This window comes from Patiria miniata, unplaced genomic scaffold (genome assembly GCF_015706575.1).
Source record: "Patiria miniata isolate m_02_andy unplaced genomic scaffold, ASM1570657v1 HiC_scaffold_3, whole genome shotgun sequence".
In the NCBI taxonomy this organism is placed as follows: Eukaryota; Metazoa; Echinodermata; class Asteroidea; order Valvatida; family Asterinidae; genus Patiria; species Patiria miniata.
In genome coordinates this window covers 3,930,800-3,956,257 of record NW_024037069.1, presented here as the reverse complement: position 1 = coordinate 3,956,257, position 25,458 = coordinate 3,930,800, and the positions used below count along the sequence as shown (strand labels likewise).

Below are 25,458 nucleotides of genomic sequence, written 5' to 3'. Positions count from 1 at the left end.
GCAGATTCATTTATTCAGGTTTTCCTGATTTATCCGTGTTGGTTGACGAAGACATTTGGTGGGATTTTAATATATTTCTCTGTCATTGATTTTATATTGGATAGGAATGTGTGTGTCTTTTCGTGCATTTCCAATTTGTTCCCTAAGAACGTTTAGTGACGGGAATGTAGGTTCCTAATTTTAGTGTAGCTGCTGAGTGGAATATTTTGTCAGCAATTTTGTAGTTTGGTGTTTTCCAACTATTTGTACTTACGGATTTATAGGATATTTGTATATAGCCTTTTGAGTGAGATTTTGTTGTCTGGCACTTTCACCGTGCAGTCTGCCGCTTTTATAGGACCATTTTCAGGAAATGTGTGTATATGAACATGGGAAATTCCATTTTCCGATTGTTGCCCTTAGTACTATTAGTGACGGGTGTTGCTCCTTCAAGTTTAGCTGTACTTGTGTGGATGTAATTATTATGTTTCCTAGCTTGATGTGGGTTAAGGATGTTGTAGTTGGTTGAGTTGTCCAACTTTTTGTCCTCCAGTGTGGGTGAGACTTTTAATTATTCTGCCATGCAGTCTATCTTGGGATGCACTGAATTGTTTTAGTGATTGAGAATATATTTTGCCTTCTTGCTTTCCAAGCAAGAGAATGTATTGCCACCCACATGTTTTGTGTTCTCCATATCTCAACCTTCAGTATGAACCTCCTGTTTTGCCTTCCAAGTTGGATCCAATTGTTCGAATTTACATGTAGCTCAAACTCTATCTTTAATAAGATCCATGTTAATGTGATTTGGATTCCATGACTGTTTTTATGTAACTATGTTGATTTTACACCAAGTCTTGTGTGTAAGAAACCATGTTCAGAGTTTTGGACATGATCAGAAACCACATTTTTATTGTACATGTAAAGTGTATGGTAAAGGATGCTCCGTATTAACTACAGACAAGTGATACCCACCACGTATCCAGGCAGGGGAACAAAATTTATGGTAACATTTAACCAAACTTGGATCAATACATGACCAAATTTACTTAAACCGACTTATGAAATGGGTTAGCCGAATCATTGGTTTAATATGTTTACAGTTTCTGGTTGTATTTACTTGGAAATTGGAATTAAGTTTAACCTAAGCATGGGATATGAAGCTATACGCTTGGGTTGTATTTACTTACAGCTTTGTGTCAATTTAACCCTAGGCGTGGGGGGCTCATAAGTCCGACGCCAAATAGGTCCGAAATTTCGGTCTTATGAGGCGATGGACTTATGAGGCGTCGGACTTATGAGGCATCCGCCTCATAGGTCCGACGGCCCATAAGTCCAACGCCTCATAGTTCCGACGCCTCATAAGTCCGAAACAGCGTTTGTCAATTGTCGGACTTATGAGGCGTCGGACTTATGATACGGCCCCGGCTTGCATGGGCTATAAAGATACGCTTGGCCGGGGTGTATTTACTTAGAACTTGGAGTCAATTTAACTCAAACTTTCCTGTTGAAGAATGGCAAAGGTCAAAGGGCAAGCTAGGACTGGGGGTTCCAGTGACTGTTGGAGAGATAGAGCGATGGTTTTGTTCGCTACCGCAGGTAAATAAAGATGACTCGGGGAAATAAAAAATCTGCCTGTTTCCTGAAAATTATGTCTTTAGTGTCTCTCGATTAGCTTGCTTGAAAAACTCTAGGGATAGGCCTCGATCAGGGCCTGGAAAACCCTGACTGGGTTAGCACTGCAGGGTAAGCCTAATCTCTTAGACTGTAACCCCTTGTAAGCTCTTTCTGAAAGACAGGAAATGGAAAACAAGCAGTTATTGGGGAAACGTTTAACATTGTAAAGCAAGTCTTTGTATCAGGTGTAAAACTGGACCTTAAAAAACCTGCAAATATAACGGTATGCAAGAGAAATGCATGTATTTCCGACATTCAGACAACTCAGTAACGGGGATTTACATGTAATAATCGGTCGTTTTCATAATCAGGTGCCAGTGTACTATGGACTGCGGCAAAGTCTAATCGGGCAGGAAATGAACGCTCTCACCTTCCTTTATCCGGCCACATTTTCCGTCTCAAGAATTTTGACTTGCCGAATCTCGCCACGCGGTGGTCTTGCTTGGATATTCCAAGTCACTCTAACCAAAAATATAACCCAAATAGTTTACTCAGAATTTTACCTCAGTCGGTTTTAACCAAGAATTTCAACCGAAAATAATTTGGAGATTTAACCAAAATTGGGTTATTCGTGATTGCTTTAAACCAAAATTTGGATTAAAATTGAACCCAGACAATGTTACAGTGTGCAACCAATATTCCGAAAGCCCTCTAGTAATTCGTAATGTAAAATCATAGTGTAAAATTGTACTGTTTCGCCGGCTTGTTTATATCAGCTGAGCTATTTCAGAAGTTCATGACGACCTCTAATGGATTCTAGAAATTACAACTCGTGAATCGGGCTTTACAAAAAAAGTCAACAAAATGAATGTAACATTGTACAGCCTCAGGGCACATAGCCTAGTGTTCAATGCATTTGTATACATTGCGCATGTGAATTGATTAAATATTAAAGCTTGAAACTAACATAAAGTGTCTACAGTACCTTTCAAATGTCAAAGCTTTCATTTGCTTTCATAAAGCTCAAGCATCAACCTGGCGCAGCGGCTGTCAACCCCCCCCCCCCCCCCGCCCTCGAACAAAAAGATATAATTACTTTAAAAGCTGGGACCCATTTCTTCATTGGTCTAGTGACAAAATTGAATTATTTCCAATGTTACCATGGTAACCTTTTATCCTTAATGAATATTTAAGCTAATCATCAACTACATGCGTTCGTACTAGGCATTCATTTCGAGACTGTGCAGTTTGAATTATATTAAACATGGACATGTTGCAAATGATGCTCTGCCGATACATACAAGAGCAATTTTCGACACGGGCTTAGAACTGTGTACTTGCTTTAGGCATTTCTATCTAAGAAGAAAGTAGATATGATTGTCGAAAATGGGACCCACGATATTGAGATCGAAAGTGCCCATGGCCGTCTGCTGGATGCAGTCAACACAATCATCACCTGCCTGGCTGTGCTTGGTAACGGCATGGTCATCACCGTTATGCTCCTCAGGCGACGAGTGTTCAGCTCCTTCACAAATCGCCTCATCCTGCATCAGTCTATCATCGATTGTGTTGCTGGCGTTGTGTTTTTCTCTCATCAGGTACTTTTGAAAAACATCCTGACACCTGTGTCCATGAAGGATACTATCATTGGTCAGTTATTGTGTCGGCTCATACACACACATGTTTCCCTTTGGTGCATAAATGTAACGTCCACCTACAACCTCGTCGTGATATCGCTGGAGCGATTTATGGCGACCTGCTATCCGGTGAAGCATCGCAATTCTTGGTCTGTCGCTAAGCTGAAATTTGCAATAGGAACTGCCTGGGCCATTGGCTTCATATATGGTTCGCATTATATATTTATGTATGAAGCAGGTCAGGATGGTTGTCAACGTACGACACTGGAGACTGGTCTGAAGATTTTTGAAAATGTAGTTGTGGCGTTTATTGAGTACTTAGTGCCCATTACTATTTTGATATATACATACAGTCGGATAATCATCAAGCTAACCAAGAAATCTGCTAATCCCATGTACGGTCCTCGAAATGCCATGAACAAAGCAAAGAAGAGCGTTCTTGTTACGACAGTCCTGATAGGTCTGATGTTTGTGGTGTGCTGGACACCAAAGGTAGTGTTTCGCACTTGTTCGTTCATCATGGGAAAAAATGATGGCTGGTTTTATGCCATTACTAATATCCTGGTGGCTTGCAACACGTTCGTCAACCCGATCATTTACTGCTTCAAGTACGAGCATTTTCGGTCGGAGTTGAGGAGCCTGGTCATCAGGAGGTGTCGTAGAAACCGAGTGGAGGACAGGAATGCAATTCCAATGCCAGCTGCTGCCCCGAGAATGAACCCAAACTTAGCAGTTCAGTCATTGTAGCGGGCAAGATGTTTTCATTTGACCGATATCTTATTGTATTACATGCACACCACTCGATTGCGCAACGTACTACACTTTTCGTGACGCCACAGATATAGAGAGAACTACGAAAGCCCTGTAGTGCCATCAAGTATATATTTTGTCCAAGTTCGTTTTTATGAGTTATATATTTCGCCAAGTTCGTTTTTATGAGTTATATATTTCGCGAAGTTCGTTTTTATGAGTTATATATTTCGCAAGGTTCGTTTTTATGAGTTATATATTTGGCCAAGTTCGTTTTTATGAGTTATATATTTCGCCAAGTTCGTTTTTATGAGTTATATATTTCGCCAAGTTCGTTTTTATGAGATACATTTTGTCAAAGTTCGTTTTTATGAGTTATATATTTCGCCAAGTTCGTTTTTATGAGTTATATATTTCGCCAAGTTCGTTTTTATGAGTTATATATTTCGCGAAGTTCGTTTTTATGAGTTATATATTTGGCCAAGTTCGTTTTTATGAGTTATATATTTCGCCAAGTTCGTTTTTATGAGTTATATATTTCGCCAAGTTCGTTTTTATGAGATACATTTTGTCAAAGTTCGTTTTTATGAGTTATATATTTCGCCAAGTTCGTTTTTATGAGTTATATATTTCGCCAAGTTCGTTTTTATGAGTTATATATTTCGCCAAGTTCGTTTTTATGAGATACATTTTGTCCAAGTTCGTTTTTATGAGTTATATATTTCCCAAAGTTCGTTTTTATGAGATACATTTTGTCCAAGTTCGTTTTTATGAGTTATATATTTCCCAAAGTTCGTTTTTATGAGATACATTTTGTCCAAGTTCGTTTTTATGAGTTATATTTTACGGAGTTACGGAGTTTTATGAAGTTACGGAGCCCCTAGAGTGACATCCAAAATTATTTTTTTATTTCGTGCGCACGACATAGTATCTCGTGCGCACGAGATAATTATCACGTGCACACATATATCTCGTGCGCGCGCACGACATATGTCTCGTGCCCACGACATATATCTCGTGCGCACGAGATAATAATAAGTATTAACGGAGCTTGCTGCACGTGCAGCGGACGAGTTTGTGTGTAACGAAAGCAGCGTGTCAGTTACGGAGCCCCTAAAGGGACATCAAAAAATTTTTTTTACCTCGTGCGCACGACATAATATCTCGTGCGCACGACATAATATCTCGTGCGCACGACATAATTATCTCGTGAGCACGACATATTTCTCGTGCGCATGAGATAATTATGTCGTGCGCACGAGATATATGTCGTGCACACGAGATAATTATGTCGTGCGCACGAGGTAAAAAAATAATTTTGGATGTCCCTTTAGGGCCCTGTCACACTTCTGCGTATCCTAATTCCTTATGAGTTGCGCATTGACTTTTTTTCATACGCAGTCGTACGCACAATACGCACCTCATATGCATCTCTATCGTTTTATGTTAGTTTTATGTACGCCGGCATACGCATGGTATGGCCCAGTACGCTGGATAGTTTTGGGCATGCACAAAACTACGCTGCGTACGCTGTTGCGCAGGTCATAAGTTATAAATACGCAGCGCATCGGTTCCGCATCGGTTGAGCGCGGTACGAGTACGCTATGTGTTCGTGAGGGATAAGCCGTTCATACGCGGCAATACGCTGACCTCCTATATTGGACGTATACATAGCGACGTATTGCACGAATTAGTACCGCTCGTCTTGCGAGCGGGGAGCGCTTTGTACTTCTTCGTAACTTATGAGAAACGCACAGATGGCGAACTTGCGCACTGCATACGCAACTTATACGCATCTCATACGCAGTGGATACGCTGAATTCGTTACTTGTTCGCTAGATGTGCGTCGCACATATGTCAAAGTAATCAAAACATTTCGAAATTTTTGATCATACGGCTGCGTATTGAAAATTGTTGATATGGAACTCATAAGAAATTGGGATACGCAAAAGTGTGACAGGGGCTTTAGGGGCTCCGTAACTGACACGCTGCTTTCGTTACACACAAACTCGTCCGCTGCACGTGCAGCAAGCTCCGTTAATACTTATTATTATCTCGTGCCCACGAGATATATGTCGTGCGCACGAGACATATGTCGTGCGCACGAGATATATGTGTGCACGTGATAATTATCTCGTGCGCACGAGATACTATGTCGTGCGCACGAGGTAAAAAAATAATTTTGGATGTTACTTTAGGGGCTCCGTAACTTCATAAAACTCCGTAACTCCGTAAAATATAACTCATAAAAACGAACTTGGACAAAATGTATCTCATAAAAACGAACTTGGCGAAATATATAACTCATAAAAACGAACTTGGCCAAATATATAACTCATAAAAACGAACTTGGCGAAATATATAACTCATAAAAACGAACTTGGCCAAATATATAACTCATAAAAACGAACCTTGCGAAATATATAACTCATAAAAACGAACCTTGCGAAATATATAACTCATAAAAACGAACTTGGCGAAATATATAACTCATAAAAACGAACTTGGCCAAATATATAACTCATAAAAACGAGCTTGGCCAAATATATAACTCATAAAAACGAACTTGGCGAAATATATAACTCATAAAAACGAACTTGGCGAAATATATAACTCATAAAAACGAACCTTGCGAAATATATAACTCATAAAAACGAACTTTGCGAAATATATAACTCATAAAAACGAACTTGGCGAAATATATAACTCATAAAAACGAACTTGGCGAAATATATAACTCATAAAAACGAACCTTGCGAAATATATAACTCATAAAAACGAACTTTGCGAAATATATAACTCATAAAAACGAACTTGGCGAAATATATAACTCATAAAAACGAACCTTGCGAAATATATAACTCATAAAAACGAACCGTGCGAAATATATAACTCATAAAAACGAACTTGGCCAAATAGATACTTGATGGCACTACAGGGCTTTCGTAGAGAACAGTTATTGTCTGTTTGTGTGCAGACTGGATTGTAGGTCCATGATTTAGGCCTGATTGTGTTTTAACAAGTTATATTTTGTGTGTATATTGCAAGATATTCATTCCAACCATGCCTGTGCCAGACTGTAGCTGAGACCATAGTGAGTGTCCTCACATATATTTTACATGAAGGTGGTGAAGAGCCATGTCCTGTTGATAGAAATGCAGTAAAAAGCATTGAATCTGCATTAAATGGTAGATTCACTGCAATTTTGAAATTGTTCAAAAAGCCCAGTGGAGACAGGGTTAATGAATTGCAGTCATCTGACCTTGTTACTTGGGGGTCTGCTCATAAGTCCGACGCCTCATAGGTCCGACGCCTCATAAGTCCGACAAAATTGCATCCCCTAACCAAATAAAGGCCCATAAGTCCGACGCCTCAAAGGTCCGACGCCTCATAAGTCCGACGCCTCATTAGTCCGGCAACGTAAAAACGAGACGTTTAATTTGTCGGACTTATGAGGCGTCGGACCTATGAAGCGGAATTAATAAATGTTATGCCTCATAAGTCCGACGCCTCATAAGTCCGAAATTTCGGACTTATGAGGCGTCGGACCTATGAGGCGTCGGACTTATGATACGGCCCCGTTACTTGTACTCATACAGTTGATGTGGTAGATGCTATTTTTGAAGAGGCTGATGAGCCGCTTGTTATTGAGCCAGTTCTGTTTGAAGCTGCTAAGTTTTGTAATGTGCAGGTGGCTGCAGTAGTTTGTGTTTCTCCTACTGTGAATGTTTTTAGTGATAGCCTCCATGTTAGCTTGAGTACTTTTAAGTCCCACTCACTTGGTTCGCCAGATGGCAAAGCCCAAGAAAAAGTAGGGAACTGTTCCTTGTATTCGGGTATTGCATTTTATTTCTGTATGTTGGCAATAGTGGTGACTGTTGACTGGATCACAGTATCTCACATTCGGGGTCTGTGGCCAAACACCATTACTTAATGCACATGTACTTGTATTTATCCATGCCAAAGATAATGCTTTGTAGTTGGAAATGTGTTGCTGGTGTCAGCTCCAGCTGCCCCTCCATGGTAACAATATTGGTGTTTTGCTCTTGATGAAGAGACGGGATGTAATCCGCACTGTATTTTGACTCGTTCCCATTGCTTATGTATAAAGTTTTGTGGTGTATTTTTTCAATTGTTGGAAACTTGTAATCATTCATATTTATTTGATGAGATTGCCTGTTGTACAAATTGTTGTACAACTATAACATGCCTTTCATAATTTTGTATAATGTAGGGCATGTATGTGCATTGTATAGTGACTTTTGGATCTTTATATTTTCATGATTAGGCAGATTCATTTATTCAGGTTTTCCTGACTTATCCAGGTTGGTTGACGAAGACATTTGGTGGGATTTTCATATATTTCTCTTTCATTGATTTTATACACTCTAAAAACAACTTAGTCAAAATATTGACTGGTTTTCCTAGTTATTGAAAATTGACTAGGAATTTAATTAATAATGCAAAGTTTCATACTATGACTAGAAAAAGTTGTTGGGTTCGACTCCAAATTCAGTTATTGGCATAACTATTTTTCCCAAGTCAATAATACTGACTGGACAAATCTAGTCAGATTGACGACCATTGGAAATTCCCTTTTCCGATTGTTGCCCTTAGTACTATTAGTGACGGGTGTTGCTCCTTCAAGTTTAGCTGTACTTGTGTGGATGTAATTACTATGTTTCCTAGCCTGATGTGGGTTAAGGATGTTGTAGTTGGTTGAGTTGTCCAACTTTTTGTCCTCCAGTGTGTGTGAGACTTTTTATTATTCTGCCATGCAGTCTACTTGGGATGCACTGAATTGTTTTAGTGATTGAGAATATATTTTGCCTTCTTGCTTTCCAAGCAAGAGAGTGTATTGCCACCCACTTGTTTTGTGTTCTCCATATCTTAACCTTCAGTATGAACCTCCTGTTTTGCCTTCCAAGTTGGATCCAATTGTTCGAATATACATGTAGCTCAAACTCTATCTGTAATAAGATCCATGTTAATGTGATTTGGATTCCATGACTGTTTTTATGTAACTATGTTGATTTTACACCAAGTCTTGTGTGTAAGAAACCATGTTCAGATTTTTGGACATGATCAGAAACCACATTTTTATTGTACATGTAAAGTGTATGGTAGAGGATGCTCCGTATTAACTACAGACAAGTGATACCCACCATGTATTGTTGTGTTTAAACCCTGGTTGACCTCAATGTATTAAAAGAAATCTATTTTGGCACCAAGATTGGTTAGTCGACTATTGTGCTTGTATAGAGATTTTAGCATGTGGACATTTTCAAACAGGTTTTGTATTGGAATGTGATCATTAACATGATTTTGAGCTGATTTGGAAAAGGTTTTTATGGAAAACCGTATCCATGTACATGTATACTGTATGTCAGTTTCTATTTAAAGGCATTTCTGATGGTTTAATGTCTAGTCAGTGCGCTTTCAGTACGTATATGTACATGGTATTTTCCTTTATCTTTAAAGGGTTGCGACATGTCTATAAATTTCATGCAGTATTATTACACTGAACCTGTTTTAATTTAATGTACTGCATTGAAATATGTAAAAGGTGTTATTATTGTAGATAACTTAATTAATGGGAATTTTATATAATCATTTTCCGGTCGCCCTTGTATTTCTGTTATTTGGGACCACTCGGGTTGCGTGGTCTTAAAGTAGGGAAGCTGTAGGGAGACCAAGTGCGCCCTCAGTTGTTGTTCGTCCAAAGTTTGGCAAGGTGATTTTCATAGTGTGACCTTTGTGCTTCCCGCGCAAAGGCAACTTGTAACAAGTTTTCTCCTGCGGGTTTCGAACAGAGAAGACCAACATATGTTTTGTCTGGAAAATTCTCTCGTTTTTGTAGGGAGCATGGCTCGTATATCACTGTGGTAGGATAATTTCATAGAAGATTCCCTGTGAGTATTGCTTTGTTTTATCATCATTTTGTGAGGGAAATTGTGTATTTTCGGGATGACAGTTGAGACATGATTCATTGCATTTTAGGTTTGTACTTTGATGTGTAGCGTATATACATATACAGACATGTGTTGAACTTTGACACACACTTTGTATTTATTTGACATTTAATTGTGCACACGGACTTGAATGCTTGAAGTGTTTTAATGTAAGAATAAATGTATTGTAGTTAGGAAATCATAGTCGTCACATCATTATAATTGTATATTTTGTTTTAACACTTGCCGCTTTAGTTAGAGAACCGTTCCTCCTTCCTTCCATCTTAATTGACGTGGGAGCTGGTTCTCTTCATTTGTATATTAAAGGGAAAATACAACATTTGCAAACATCAAAAAAAGAAATGATCAAATTATCACGAATTACCTTACTGAATTGTTAGGGACTGACAGTCTAAAGCATCCTTTAAAATCGTGGCTCCTGGTGGACTGACATTTTCAAGAAAAACTGTATTTTTTCAACGCTGGTCGGCCGATCAGCGTTGGAGAAAACTGTTCTTAATTTTTCATATTTAGTTATTCTGACTTTTCTTTGCTAATGATCACACACCTGTGAAGGGGTACAAGCCTGCTATGGACTGATTCTCTGACCTTACAATTCCCCAAATGTATTAATTGCTTCGTTTCATCTTAAGTGAAGTCAGGGAACCAGACTTCTAGAACATGATAGGTTTTCTTGGTTTTTCCAGCATCTACAAGCCTAAAACATGAAACAAGTCAGTTTAACAATATTTTATATAACATACTCATCCTTCAAATCTATATTTCTGAAAATTGCAGCAAAAGCAATGTTGTACATTCTCTTTAAAATAGTGAACGTACTTATAGAAAGTTCAAACATGCAAGCGCATAGCAAATAGTGGCTGGCGCGGGGGGGGGGGGGGGCTAGCAAGTGAGGGGAAAAAAAACAATTTCTGGGGAGGGGGATAATCCAAATGTTTGGTGGGGGAAGGGCCGCCTCGGGCATCACGATCGGAGGCACTGTTCCAAACCAATTTTATACGTATGTATGACCATTTCCAAGGGTTCCCACTTTCCAGTCTGAAATATACATTCAATGTACAGTAAAATATTTACTTCCAGTTACTTCCTTTCATTTTGCTTCGTTTCTTTTATCTTTTATTTTTCTTCAGTTTTTCTCTTTTGTTTCATTTTCTTGAAGGGGAAACTTGGAGTAAAAACCATCCCCCGGTGCCCCTACTGGTATTAAGACAGGGTTATTGGTGTATTGTTTAATGCATTCTATGGATTAATATGCACATGTATATGCGATTATCAATGCACGTTTTACATGGTCACTTACCCCCAGAATAACAAGGTCAATGAGGCAATAAACTAACTGAGCAATGCCAAAACAACAAGTGAATCGGATAATAAAAACGTATTTTGTGTGTTCTCGTCGCCACCGTAGATACGTATACATTATCGATTCTCATTGGTTGAAACGGTAATATAAGTTGCAGAAACGCCATCAGTTTCTGAATGTGCCTGTTTGTAATTATCGGAGCTTTTACGAAATTAGACGAGTTTCCCGTTTATGTTTCATTGCACATTAACCAGCTCAGTTGTTAATATCCTGCACCAGTCCACCACCAACTCCATCAACGGGCTCATGTTTTTCATGTCGTTAATTATCAACAACTTCTTCAGCATCTGTCGAGGGTAGTATGAATGATCAACTTGTTTGTCGATTCGTGTACGACGTATACTCAGATTTCGTGCCTAATTGGTGCGTCAGTGTACCACAGCCACATACAGTAACACATCCCCTTCATCATATCCTTAGAGCGGTTTATGGTGACTTGCCACCCGGCGAAGCATCATCCAACACTGGGCCGGTGGCCAAGCTAGAGTTTGAGGTGGAAATTTTCCGGGGAATCGGCTTCGTATATATGGCTCATACTTCAAATTAATTAGCCCTAAAGTGGCCGGGGCAGAATCCGTCCCTCCCTTAACTTTTTTCCGCGAGAGCGTTGGAAAAAAAACATTAAGCGACGGGACGGTCTAGCGCTTCTTTTGATACCAAAAACATAAAATTCGGCAAAAAATTCCGGCGAAAACTTCATTTCCCCATATGTACACAAAACAGAAATACCATTCGTGCATATAGATAATAAATTAGCCATAATTTCAAACCCCTTTCATCATAGTCATGACATTTATTTGGTCTGTTTATGATAAGTCGTTCTGTGCATGTACTGATTTTCTGCAATGTTTAAACAATGTTTAAACAATGTGTATAAAAGAAAATTATACATTTAGAGAAAAAAAATCTATTTCAAATAGTAGCTTCTATTTTGTTTAAAAATCACCTATACGCTTACAGAATGATTATTTCTCAACCCAATGCTGCTTTTTATCTCATTTGGAAACCTACATCCAGAGATATAGTCAGTAAATTGAAAGGATGATGTGTCAATGTGGTCCAATTTGCAGCATAATGGAAGGCAGGAGATTAACATGCCGACAAGCTCTCTGTTGACCAATTTACCTAGATTTCTTTCCAATCAGTATTTTGATAGAACAACCTAGACTCATGCTCCAGTGAAACTTAGGTTCCAACCAAATATTGATTAGCAAAGAGCAATGAGTAAGTTGGCCAACAGAGAGAGTGTTGGCAGTGCTGATCTCAACACAGTTAACTGCTTGATCTCAACACAATGCTGCTTTTTTCCTCATTTGGACACCTACATCCAGAAATATAGACAGTTCCTTGGTAAGCGACTGCTTATCAGATGAGCTTTTTCCGAGGTTCAGTGTTGTACATCCCAGTACCTTTCAAATGTCGGGGCTGTCAATTTATAAAGCTCAAGCATCGACCGGGAGTTGTCATCCCTGCGCCGAACAAAAAGACTTAATTACTTTAGCTGCTGCGATCCTTCGTTGCTCAAGTGACCAAATCGAATTGCTTCCTATTTATCATGGTAACCTGTACCGTCTTAATAGAAATTAAAGCTAAACATCAACTATAATGCGTTCGTACTATAGGCAATGATCTGAGACTGTGCAGTTTGACGTGCTCCTCTCAACACATTGGATTCAACATGGACCGGGTGGAAATGATGTTCTGCTGATACATTCACGAGTAATATTAGACTGAGTACGCTGGCGACCAGGGCTTAGAACCGTGTTTGCTTTTGCATTTCTCTCTAAGAAGGAAGTAGATATGTTTGTCGAAAATGGGACCGACGATATTGAGATCGAAAGTGCCCATGGCCGTCTGCTGGATGCAGTCAACACAATCATCGCCTGCCTGGCTGTGCTTGGTAACGGCATGGTCATCACCGTCATGCTGCTCAGACAACGAGTGTTCAGCTCCTTCACAAATCGCCTCATCCTGCATCAGTCTATCATCGACAGTGTTGCTGGCGTTGTGTTTTTCGTTTGGAAGGTAGTTTTGCTGAACATCCTGACACCAATGTCTTTAAAGGGCACTATATACGATCAGTTGATGTGTCGGTTCATATACACGGACGTTCCCTTCTGGTGCTTAAGTGTAACGTCCACGTACAACCTCGTCATGATATCGTTGGAGCGCTTTATGGCAACCTGCTATCCGGTGAAGCATCGCAATTGTGGGTCCTCAGCAAGGCTGAGGATTGCCATGGGAACTACCTGGGCCATTGGCTTCATATATGGTCCACATTTAACATTTTTGTTGGAAGCAGGTCGAGAGGGTTGTCAAATGACACAAATGGAAATTGGCCTGAAGATATTTGCGACTTCAGTGGCAATGGTTATTGAGTATTTAGTGCCCATCACCATTTTGATCTATACATACAGCCGAATAACCATCAAGCTAGCCAAGAAATCTGCTAATCCCATGTACCGTCCTCGAATCAACATGAATGAAGCAAAGAAGAATGTTCTTGTTACGACAATGCTTATAGGTCTGATGTTTGTTGTGTGCTGGACCCCAACGGTAGTTAATCACGTTCGTTCATTCATCACGGGAATAAAGGGGGACTTGTTGTATGCAATAGCTACTAGCCTGGTGTCTTGCAACACCTTCGTCAACCCGATCATTTACTGCTTGAAGTACGAACATTTTCGTTTGGAGTTGAGAAGCTTGTTCATCAGGAGATGTCGTAGAAACCAAGTGGAGGACGGGAATGCAATTCCAATGCCAGCTGCTGCCCCGAGAATGAACCCCAACTTAGCAGTTCAGACGTTGTAGGAGCAACACATGTTTTGATTTTACCAAGATCGCACGGTACATGTATTACTTGCACACCACTCGATTGCGCAGCTCGTCATGCGACCGACGTAAAAAGAAAATTTATTAAAAACCAACTCCTTGTCAATGCTATTTTTAGAGACTAGAGTCCATTGTTTGGTCCTCCGTCGGAAACCATACGCATCAAACTTTTGGGTCAGAGTTCATACACAGAAGTGCATTGTCAAACTTTGCGTGATGTAGGCTACAGCATTAATTATCAAATTAAAGACAACGACATTTGGTATCATGATAGTGATTTTTCTCCATATTTGATTCAATAGTAAGCTAGTTCAAGCCTTGGTGTCCGGAAGTTTTTGGAATGCCAAGCCTCGTACATTCCACTTTTACATTTAGCGTTTCACTTGGTGTATGGCACACGTAAGGACTAGGCTTTAAGGCGAAATTGAGAGAGATAGGGGTAACCGTACTCTAGAGGGCGCTATTCCCTGTATATTATACCTACGTAGATGTGTCAACCATGCGGGCATGTAGCAAAATCATTTGGAATTGGGGGCAGACGCAAAAAGGGCAAATTGAATATCTAGTCGTTAGATCATTCGTCATGAAAAGTAGACGGGGTGGTAGTGGCTAGACACTAACTTCCTATGGGGGGGCGCGCTATCTGACAATAAATTGGTACTCCTCATGGTGGAACAATCATTGTTTCTAACTAGGACACTCGTGAGAGAATGGTAGAGGTCGGGGGGGGGGCAGATGCTAAGCCAATGCTGTGCGAGTGGCTAACTTGTAAATGGCGATAGGTCAATAGAGGACAATAGTGACCCCAATCTTCCGAAGGTCCCCAATTTGGCGATCGTATACAAAACGTACGGAAGGTCTTCCTGAAAAGTTATAGTACAAACAAAAGAGAGGCAATAGGGGGTCCCCGTTTGCAGGCAAATACACACATGTCAGGTACGACTACGTTTACTAAGAAGTGATGGTCGGGAAGAGATGTCTCATTTGTCTCAGTTTGATCCATTTTCTTTCCGGATGTCGTGTGCAATGTAGCCTCAGTCTAACCATGAAACCAGGATTCTGTACCTAGATGAATCCCGAGACCTTTGCAGCCCCAAGCACCGACGGATCAGCCTATCCGCTCCGTTCACAAGTACCCCCTCACCGGCAAAGAGAGTACAGTTGGGGGTGACTGACCGACGCCATCTTGCCTGACTGCAATCTATTTTCTGCGAAGTGCGTCACACACAAGGAACGGTGCGCGTCAACGAGCAAAATGTCCCGCCCATGGGACGTCGTTGCTAGGTAAAAGGGCGCCCTCTTTCTCCGGCGCACGGAGCCCATACAGGGTGGTCCTAAAAAAAAACCGAAACGGCGTACCAATTAACCACTTTACCAACAATTCTTTTAAAAGAATCGTCCCCGCCCGCACTCTACTTACTATTAAATGAGGTAATTTTGAACCGACGTTTAAGACCATTTTGAATTTGAATACTTGGCGGCCATCCTGGGAAAAAAATGAAAAGGCCCTTATCCTCTATTCTGAGTATCAGACGTTATCCACGGAACCAAGTCTCCTGCTATAACGTCTGATTATTGTCTAAACATGCTGATATATGCAAGCCGCGCGCCAGCCAATTGGAGTCAACTTTACTTAAACCGTGACGTCATTTCATTTCCAAATCAGGACGGACTAAAAGTGTGCTGGTCAAATCGAATGCAGCGTTTTGTAATACAACAGCCGCGCGCGGGTGTTGTATTACAACAGCCAATCGGAGTCGACTTTATTATTCCGTGTCCGCTCCTTTTAATTTAATACTCAATAAAACAGTCAAGAAAAAAATGTTACGGCATAACATGGTGCAATCTCGGGGCAAATAGCACCGTAAACCATGCATCTACATACCTCACGCACGTGAAATGATCATATGTTTAACCCTAAAGGGGCCGGGTTATTTAAACCATCTCTCAGCCGGGGGGGGGGGCGGATTCCGCCCCCCCCCCTAAGATCTCGGCCATCGAGTGACGAAAATTTTGAAACTCGACACATGCATAAAGCAACTCTTCCTAAACATACCCAAGAAATTTCATGACTATAGGTCAAAGGGTTTTGGAATTATGGCTAATTAATTATTCATATGTACGAATGGCAATTCTGCTCCGTGTACACGACGTATATGCGAAAATTCAGTTTTCACGGCGCGTAGCGCCGGAAAATTTTTTGCTACGCGGCAACCCGTGGTCCGATTTTTATGTTTTTGGTATCAAAAGATGCGCAAAGCTTGAGGCTAAAAAGTCATAACAGCTCGGGTCGCGAAAAAATGTTTTTTTAGAAGCTATCACGGAAAATGTTGAGGGGGGGCGGATTCCGCCCCCGGCCCCTTTAAGGTTAAGCTGGAAAGTAAAAGAAATTATCGTACAACAGTAATTAATGTCGGGGCTGTCAATTTCTGTTTATTAACTTAAAGGGAAGATACATCATTTGCAAACATATCAAAAAACGAAATGATCAAATTATCACGAAATACCTTACTGAATTGTTAGGGACTGATGGTCTAAAGCATCCTTTCAAATCGTGGCTCCTAGTGTGCTGAATTGTTCAAGACAAATTGTGTTTTTCCAGCGCTGGTCGGCCGACCAGCGTTGCAGAAAACTGGATTTTTTTCAAAAACATTTCCTGATTTTTCATATTTAGTTATTCTGACATTTCTTTGCAATTGATTACACACCTGTGAAGGGGTACAAGCCTTCTAGACTGATTCTCTGACCTTGCAATTCCCCAAAGTGTATTAATTGCTCCGTTTCATCTTAAGTGAGGTCAGGGAGCCAGGCTACAAGAACATGATAGGTTTTCTTGATTTTTCCAGCATCTACAAGCCCAAAACGTGAAACAAGTCAGTTTAACAATATTTTGAAACAAGTCAGTTTAACAATATTTTCTATAACATACTAATCTTCCAAATCCATTTATTGCTTAAAATTGCAGCAAAAGCAAATGTTGTACATTTCCTTTAAGTGTCAACCAGGCGTTGAAACACCTACCCCCCCCCCCCCCCCCCCCCCCGCTGCCAACAAAATGGTATAATTACTTAGGCGGCCGCGACCCATTTCTTCGTTGCTCTATTGTGACAAAATCAAATTACTTTCTATCTTACCAAGGTAGACTTTATCCTTAATGGAATATGCTAAACATCAACTATATGCATTCGTACAAGGTATAGATATGAGACTCTACAGTGAGAAGTGTACATGTTACTCTCAACGCATTCGAATGCATTCAACATGAACCGGTTGCAAATGATGTTCTGCCGATTCATCCAAGAGCAATTTTCAAGCCGGGCTTAGAACAGTGTGCTTGTCTATTCTTTGCATTTCTATCTAATAAGGAATATGTCAGTCCAAAATGGGACCAATGATATTTGGATCGAAAATGCCAGCCATCTGATGGATGCAGTCAAAACAATCATCGCCTGCCTGGCTGTGCTTGGTAACGGCATGGTCATTACCGTTATGCTGCTCAGACGACGAGTGTTCAGCTCCTTCACAAATCGCCTCATCCTGCATCAGTCTATGTGTGTTGCTGGCGTTGTGTTTCTCGTTTGGCAGGTAGTTTTGCTGAACATCCTGACACCAATGTCTTTAAAGGGGACTATATACGATCAGTTGATGTGTCGGCTCATATACACGGACGTTCCCTTCTGGTGCTTAAGTGTAACGTCCACGTACAACCTCGTCATGATATCGCTGGAGCGCTTTATGGCGACCTGCCATCCGGTGAAGCATCGCAATTGTGGATCCTCAGCTAAGCTGAGGTTTGCCATGGGAACTACCTGGGCCATTGGCTTCATATATGGTTCACATTTTACATTTTTGTTGAAAGCAGGTCGAGAGGGTTGTCAAATGACACAAATGGAAATTGGCCTGAAGATATTTGCGACTTCAGTGGCAATGGTTATTGAGTATTTAGTGCCCATTACCATTTTGATCTATGCATACAGCCGTATAACAATCAAGCTAGCCAAGAAATCTGCTAATCCCATGTACCGTCCTCGAATTGACATGAATAAAGCAAAGAAAAACGTTCTTGTTACGACAATGCTGATAGGTCTGATGTTTGCTGTGTGCTGGACACCAACGGTAGTTAATCACGTTCGTTCATTAATCACGGGAATAAAGGGGGACTTGTCATATGCAGTAGCTACTAGCCTGGTATCTTGCAACACGTTCGTCAACCCGATCATTTACTGCTGGAAGTACGAACATTTTCGTTTGGAGTTGAGAAGCTTGTTCATCAGGAGATGTCGTAGAAACCGAGTGGAGGATGGGAATGCAATTCCAATGCCAGCTGCTGTCACGAGAATGAACCCCAACTTAGCAGTTCAGACGTTGTAGGAGCAACATATGTTTTGATTTTACCAAGATCACACGGTACATGTATTACGTGCACACCACTCGATTGCGCAGCTCGTCATGCGACCGATGTAAAAAGGAAATTTGTTACAAACCAACACCTTGCCAAATCGTAGAAACCGAGTGGAGGACGGGAATGCAATTCCAATGCCAACTGTTGTCCCGAGAATGAACCCAAACTTAGCAGTTTAGTCATTGTAGGAGCAATAATGCTTCATTTTACCAACATAGCACGGTGCATGTATTACAAGGCACACCACTCGATGGCGGAGCTCGTCGTGCGACCAACTCCTTGTCAAATGCTAGATTTAGAGACTAGAGTCCATTGTTTGGTCCTCCGTTGGAAACCACATGCATCAAACTTTTGGTTGGAGTTCATACACAGAAGTACATTGTCAAACTTTGCGTGATGTAGGCTACGGCATTATCCAATTAAAGTCAAAGATATTTGGTATGGTGATTTTTGTCCATAATTTGATCCAATAGTAAGCTAGTTCAAGCCTTGGTGTCCGGAAGTTTTGGGAACGCCAAGCATCGTACATTCCACGCTTACATTCAGCGTTTCACTTTGTATATGGCACACGTAAGGCCTAGGCTGTAAGGCGGAATAGAGAGAGATAGGGGTAACTGTACTCTAGAGGGCGCTATTTCCTGTATATTATACGTACGTAGATGTATCAACCATGCAGGCATGTAACAAAATCATTTTGAATTGGGGACAAACGCAAAAAAGGGCAAATTGAGCGTCGTTAGATCATTCGTCATGAAAAATACCCCCACCCCAGATGCTAAGCCAATGCTGTGCGAGTATGATTATGTACATACAGCATGATGAGAAGAGTTGCGTACGTGTGACATTCTTGGTCTGATGAGTTTCTTTCTGCATTCAATTTAGGGGCTGTAAAACAATTGATCTATTGCGGTAGAATCGCGGTACAATCGTGGTATAATCACGTTGAATCGCGTCAACCCAGCTTGTGAAATATTGTCCAATAACATGTAATGGACGCGGCACGCGCAAAATCTGAGACAAACAAAACTTATTGTACAAAAACTCCATAGGATTGTCTAAGGGGCGTGGCTAACTTGGAAATGGCGATAGGTCAATAGAGGACAATAGTGTCTCCAATCTCCCATATACAAAACACACGAAAGGTCTTCCTAAAAAATTATAGTACAAACAAAAGAGATTTACGAAAATAATACACTGGTACATTCCTCTTCTTTTTTTTCAATTTAGAGATACATGTGGAAGGGGATCACCTAAAACATAGCTTGTCGAGTATAGGGGCCCTTTAGCACAAATTTACACATCGATTTTGGTGAATATACAGAGATTGGCAAATTACACATCAGCCACGAATAAAGTAAAGCCAAATGTATTCCAGAACAATAGAAATGGGAATGATACAATCAACTTTTTAAGAAGTTCGATCTGGACCAAAGTACATATAATTGGAGATAAGCTTTACGTTTATATTTAAATAATGGGAAGTTACGAATGACATGAGTTATGTAGTGAATTCCATACCTTAGGGCCTCATGTCTAATTGCCTTTAAAAACAGTGGTCCTTGCAAATGAAAAGTGATTGAAATTCTCTATAATGTGTCCGGGGGGGGGGGGACACATTTACCAGGGGGACAGAATTACCAGTCACACCGGACCATTTTTTATGGCAGTGTGCTAGTAATGTACCCTCCAAGGTGTTTATCATATTTTATTTTCTTTCAACTTTTGGGGGTAATCTGATGACTTTTGGGGAAAACTTCCATCCAAAGATGATCACCCCTTACAACAGTCCTGAAGCAAATCGCCATTTAGACAAACGGTGCCTAGTATACACTCCATAGCAAAATAGAGTGCTTTTAGGGCTACGATTTCATCCAAATAGCACAGAAATTTAAACTCAAGATCCTTTGCACGGCCTCCGCACTTTTTTTTTTTTTTTACAAACCTTCAAGTTCATGCCCCCGGCAATAATTATGTTCAAATAATTTGAGGGCATGCAGATAGTGATTTGGCCAGCGTAGGCAATTTCGGACCGGTTTACTGGCCTGCACCTAGACTGGTTCCCGTCCCCACCTAAAGATATGTTTGCAGTTCAAAGAACAATGGGGTCAGGGAACCAGCACCCGTGAAACAGCTTCAGCGCAGCTGTAATTATGTCTTTATACATGTTTAGGTTATGATAAGTTACCCAGAATGCTATCCCTACTTGAACACAAGATTTTGTGAAGCTCATCAGCCCTTCCCGGCCGGCCCAGCACAGGGCGGGACCACGAGCGAAACGCTATCATAATAGATGCAAATCGGTATCATGAACAGCGCCCCCTAGTTTGATGTGGTGTTCTGGTGTAATGTTGTTTTCGTATACATTTTAACTTTCGTTTTTGAAAATTAAGGACGGGATTTGCTGTTTACATTATTTGTCATGGATAAAATGTTTGATAACAGGCTGATGAAGGACTGATGGGAACAGCAAACGGAATATAGGCCTGATTAACAGTATTAACAAACGAATCCTTAAAACGAATGATTTCCTTTTTCTAAAGACGTCCGTATCATGTTGAAATAGTGGCGACGGAGTTGAGAATCTGTATCTGTCCCAGTGCAAAAATAGAAATCAAACGCGGATCCAGAGGGACTCCCCTCCCCCTCCCTCCCGCCCGCCCCGCCCTGACACACACAAAATATGTATAGGCTAACAATAATAATAAAAATAAGATCGGATATAAACATCTAACGGGACTGACACCCCCCCCCAGCCAAAATTGCTGGATCCGCCTCTGAACGCGCCTGATGCCTGTTTAAAAAAAGCCTACATAATAGTAGCGTTTATTGTTGCGTAACGATCAGTATGTTTAGCACACGTACGACCAACGAGACTGCCGTATACAATAACGTTTCAAACAAATGAAAACAGTTGACTCTTTATTGCCCGAAATACCGACTTTTGTTCGTCCATGGAGCCAAACAGATGCACACAGCAATGTTCCACGATTCTCCGCCTATAATTAAGACAGATTGTTTCTTAGGAGAATTCTAAGGAAGCCTGATGGCCGAGTGGTTAGATTAGTCGTCCACAAATCGCGGAGTCCGGGATCGAAACCCGTCAGTGTGTTTTTGCTTTTCAACGCACGCGTTCTATTCAGTCATTATAAAATGTTTAATTTCCCGTCGTAAAATACCAACAGTACCTTAGCTTAATCGGTAAGCACTGCTGCTGGTACTGTCCGCGAGTTCCAGGTTGGCGCCTTCGTATAGGTTCAGGGCATGTGGTCCACTCGGAGGATCAGGGCTTAGGGTGCCGCCCTGTTCCTCCCTTAGCTCTTTGCTTTTACATGGTGCCTGGCCCTTCGGGGTTACATGGATGGATAGGGAAGGAAGTGTGTATTGGTCGGGAACGCCGAGATCCCGGAAGAGCCCTAAGGGATTGGCTGGGGCATTGTTATGGCTCAGACCGATCCCTGAATGCTTGGCTAGCACATAACTTTTTTTAATATTTTGTATCCTCTATCTTTTATATTTTGGTTTAGTTTGATATACAGCTGCTCGGCAGGTTGGGTAGTATTAAAATTGAAACAAAGGTCTTTGTCACAAATCAATGAATATTCAATAATTGACTATAATCGAAACGAAGTTTCGTTCGATCAATATGACTATACCATTATTAATGGCGCAATTTATAAAGTTGACGTAAGAAACGCCGTATACAACATTATACGGTTAAAAACAAAGATGTACATTGTTAAAATACTAATAATAATAATAATGAACATTTATATAGCGCCAAAATCCGCCTAAAAAAGACGCTCATGACGCTGTACAAGTTACAAAAATAAACCATTATTATAATATTAAATTAAAGAAAAAAATTAATCGTAACGTGAACAAGTGTGAAAATATCAATACAAAGAATTAAAATGTCAAAGATAAAAGTAGTAAAACAAGAAAAGCTGAATAAACACAAAACCCAATAAACGCAACAAAAATAAACAAGAACAAATACAAATACACCCCTTTAAAAAAAAACCTGCAATTTAAAAAAAAAGGAATCACAAATCAACAAATTATATAAGTATCCAAATTAAATACACACATTATATACACATACAAACATTATACAAACACACATACAAATTACCAATAAAAACCTGTTAAGACATTGAACCTAATAACTGATGATAACAGAAACAAGCAAATTAATGATGATTAATATAAACGGCCTGTTATATTACATCTTGAAAATAATGTTTCTTTAATTGTGAACATTCCCCAAAAATATAGTAATTCGCTTTTAAACTGGAAATAAAAATTAAAAAACAAAGTCAAGAGGAACACCCAAATGTACATTAGGGATTGCATCTAAAAAATTTCATTACATGGGGCTTTTGCTTTTAACTGTCAGTGACATGCAGGAGCGGATCCAGAGGGGGTTTTGGGGAGGTCGAACTCCCCTACCCTGCTCTGACACAAAAAAAACGAACGCTATTTTGCAGTGGTTATTAGATATCTGACGGGCCTGAAGTCTGATGGGTCTGAACCACTCCCCCTCCTCCCAACCCCACTCCAGCAAAAGTTACTATAAATCAATCTCTGACGTAAGTTGGTAAATTGATATGAAATGTGATAGCGACTTATCACTATTTTGACCCAAATGAAGTTTCTGTAGCTGATGTAGAATGAAAGAATGAAATGCTTTAAACAATTATTGTTGGAGGCCCTAGACTGTTTGAAGACCTGTGGGCCACGACCCAGCAGCTATAAGGCAGCATAAGTAGCATTTTGTCACTTTGAAGTTCCGATGATGAATATAAACGACCCGCCAAAAGCGTGGAACACAACAGGCGACAGGGGCGGAACCAGGGATTTTCGAAGGGGGAAATCAAATTGGGGATCGGGAGGGGGCGGGCGCGCATCATACTTTCAATTTGGGCGCCGTTCAAATCCGACAATTATTAACATTATAATACAGAATAGTGTAGTGTACAAATACCCCCTGACCAAGCTGCCTCTATCCGTATTTTGTGCAAAAGCGCACGTTATTACCAGTATCGATTTTGGGGTGTCGCAGCAGGGGGGTCGCATTATTTTTAGGTAATTTCTATGAAAAAAAAATGTTTGCGAGAGCTCGGGGGTTGACCCCCCTCCTTGATCCGCGCCTGGGCGACTCTTGTTACTGTGCTAGTGTGCCGGCGCGATGTCAGACCATATTATACGTCATGTCAAAAAAATGTCTTACTCATCATCCTAAATAACTATGCTCTTTACAATTACAAATGGAATTAACCAAAAAATCTAAAATTTCTATGAGCTTTTAAATCTTACGAAAAACAATCCGCCCATATCAAGCAATCAATTAATTAATTTAAACTTTCGAATTAAGAGTGGGACGCTCCTAATTCGTTTTGAATAGTTTGCGCAATTTCAGAACTGGAGCGTGTCATTTAAAGCCAACTTTTAAAACTGTGTAAAGGCCTGCAGAAACAAAGCAGCAAATTTATTTGTTACAGGAAATTACAGTCCTTTAAATTTATCTCGGACAAGAAAATCGAAATTTGGAAAAAGCACGTGTATGGGCCCTATATATACCAACTTTTTAAAATGTCATGAAAATTTGTGCGTGACGATGCAGTATTTCGATGATCTCTAAAAAAATTGTTTTTCTTTTTCCTTTTAACGATATTCTTAGCGCCGATTTTACCCACCTCAGGGCAGTGTCGTTCCGGGGGAGGGTACTGTGTTGCACAGTCAGGGGCGGATCCAGGAATTTTAGCAGGGGGGTGGGGTTATCGACACAACACAAAATCATAAATGTAGACAGTGTTTTTTGGTTCTCCAGACAACTCTTCAACTCCAAAAATCAATGGGAGGGGGGGGGGGGGTCGTACCATACTTCAATGGGGCGCTGTTAAAACTCGTCGATAATTAATACTAGATCACGCTGTGTGTATTTTGTGCAAAGGCGGACATTATTGCTAGTACACATTTTTTTTGTTGGGGGGGGTGTCCGAGCGGGGGGGGGCGGGGCTTTCACATGTTATATAATGAATTTCTATGGATTTGTTTTTTTTTTACAGAGAGGGGGGGGGGGTCAAACACCCCCCCCCCCCCCGATCCGCGCCTGACAGTGGCAAATTGCAACCGGCTACAGATTTTAAGAACGAGCCAGGCGAAGCAAAATGAGGCTAGCGACATCGGCCGGCTGTCGGGAAAAGCGTGTCACGTCAGTCGGCAGCGATGAAGACCGCCACCTACTGTCCGAGAGTGACCAAGTGTCCGCTTTTTACAGTGATGGGTGCAATAACCTGCCATATGCCCCAATGATAAATGCCCCCACTTCATAAAGTCAGAAAAAATATCCACAATTTATCCTCCAAGGTGTTCGAGACACACATCAAAATTAAAGCTATTTTTATCATCTGTCTTCGTCTTTTTAACTTTTGGGGTAATCTGATGACTTTTGGGAGAAATTTCCATCTGAACATATATACCCCTTAAAATATTTCTGAAGCCCATCGCCATTTTGAAAAACGGTGCCACTCCATTGCCCAATAGAGGACAAATTGTACAGAAACACAAGTTTACGTTTCGGTGCACGGCTTCCACCCTAGCTTTTTTGTAAGAACCCTCAAGTCCATGGCCCACAATATACTCAAATACTGAAGAATTTGAGGGCATGCAAATCGTGATTTGGCCGGCGTACTATAGTGACAATATCCCCACCCCTTGGCCTCGGGAAAAATTAAAGTGACAATCCCCGACCGTGCCCCGACATACATATGTGGGGCGCACTACACTGTAAACACTGAAAACAGACAATGAACGCGCACCCAGCTGACTACATTGTAATACCGCAAGGCCGGGCGGCAACTTGACAGGCTGATTTCTAAATTTTAACTAGAGTGTTTTTAGAGTCAC

The 25,458-nt window shown here is 40.7% G+C and overlaps 3 protein-coding genes across 3 annotated transcripts; all 3 read left to right on the top strand.

The window, feature by feature from the left end:
- Window positions 1-2,966: 2,966 nt before the first annotated feature.
- Window positions 2,967-3,977, top strand: LOC119738222 (cysteinyl leukotriene receptor 2-like). Its single transcript, XM_038213006.1, has one exon. The coding sequence runs from the start codon at window positions 2,967-2,969 to the stop codon at window positions 3,975-3,977; it is 1,011 nt and encodes a 336-aa protein (XP_038068934.1).
- A 9,138-nt stretch (window positions 3,978-13,115) lies between these two features.
- Window positions 13,116-14,126, top strand: LOC119738220 (cholecystokinin receptor type A-like). Its single transcript, XM_038213004.1, has one exon. It carries the CDS (start codon window positions 13,116-13,118, stop codon window positions 14,124-14,126), a length of 1,011 nt encoding a protein of 336 aa, XP_038068932.1.
- Window positions 14,127-17,516: 3,390 nt separating this feature from the next.
- LOC119738217 (allatostatin-A receptor-like) lies at window positions 17,517-18,518 on the top strand. The gene has a single exon (XM_038213001.1). The coding sequence runs from the start codon at window positions 17,517-17,519 to the stop codon at window positions 18,516-18,518; it is 1,002 nt and encodes a 333-aa protein (XP_038068929.1).
- Window positions 18,519-25,458: the final 6,940 nt, after the last annotated feature.

Bases quoted from the DNA above. Each gene is read 5' to 3' on its own strand.
- LOC119738222 (XM_038213006.1), top strand. From the start codon at position 2,967: ATGATTGTCGAAAATGGGACCCACGATATTGAGATCGAAAGTGCCCAT.
- LOC119738220 (XM_038213004.1), top strand. From the start codon at position 13,116: ATGTTTGTCGAAAATGGGACCGACGATATTGAGATCGAAAGTGCCCAT.
- LOC119738217 (XM_038213001.1), top strand. From the start codon at position 17,517: ATGTCAGTCCAAAATGGGACCAATGATATTTGGATCGAAAATGCCAGC.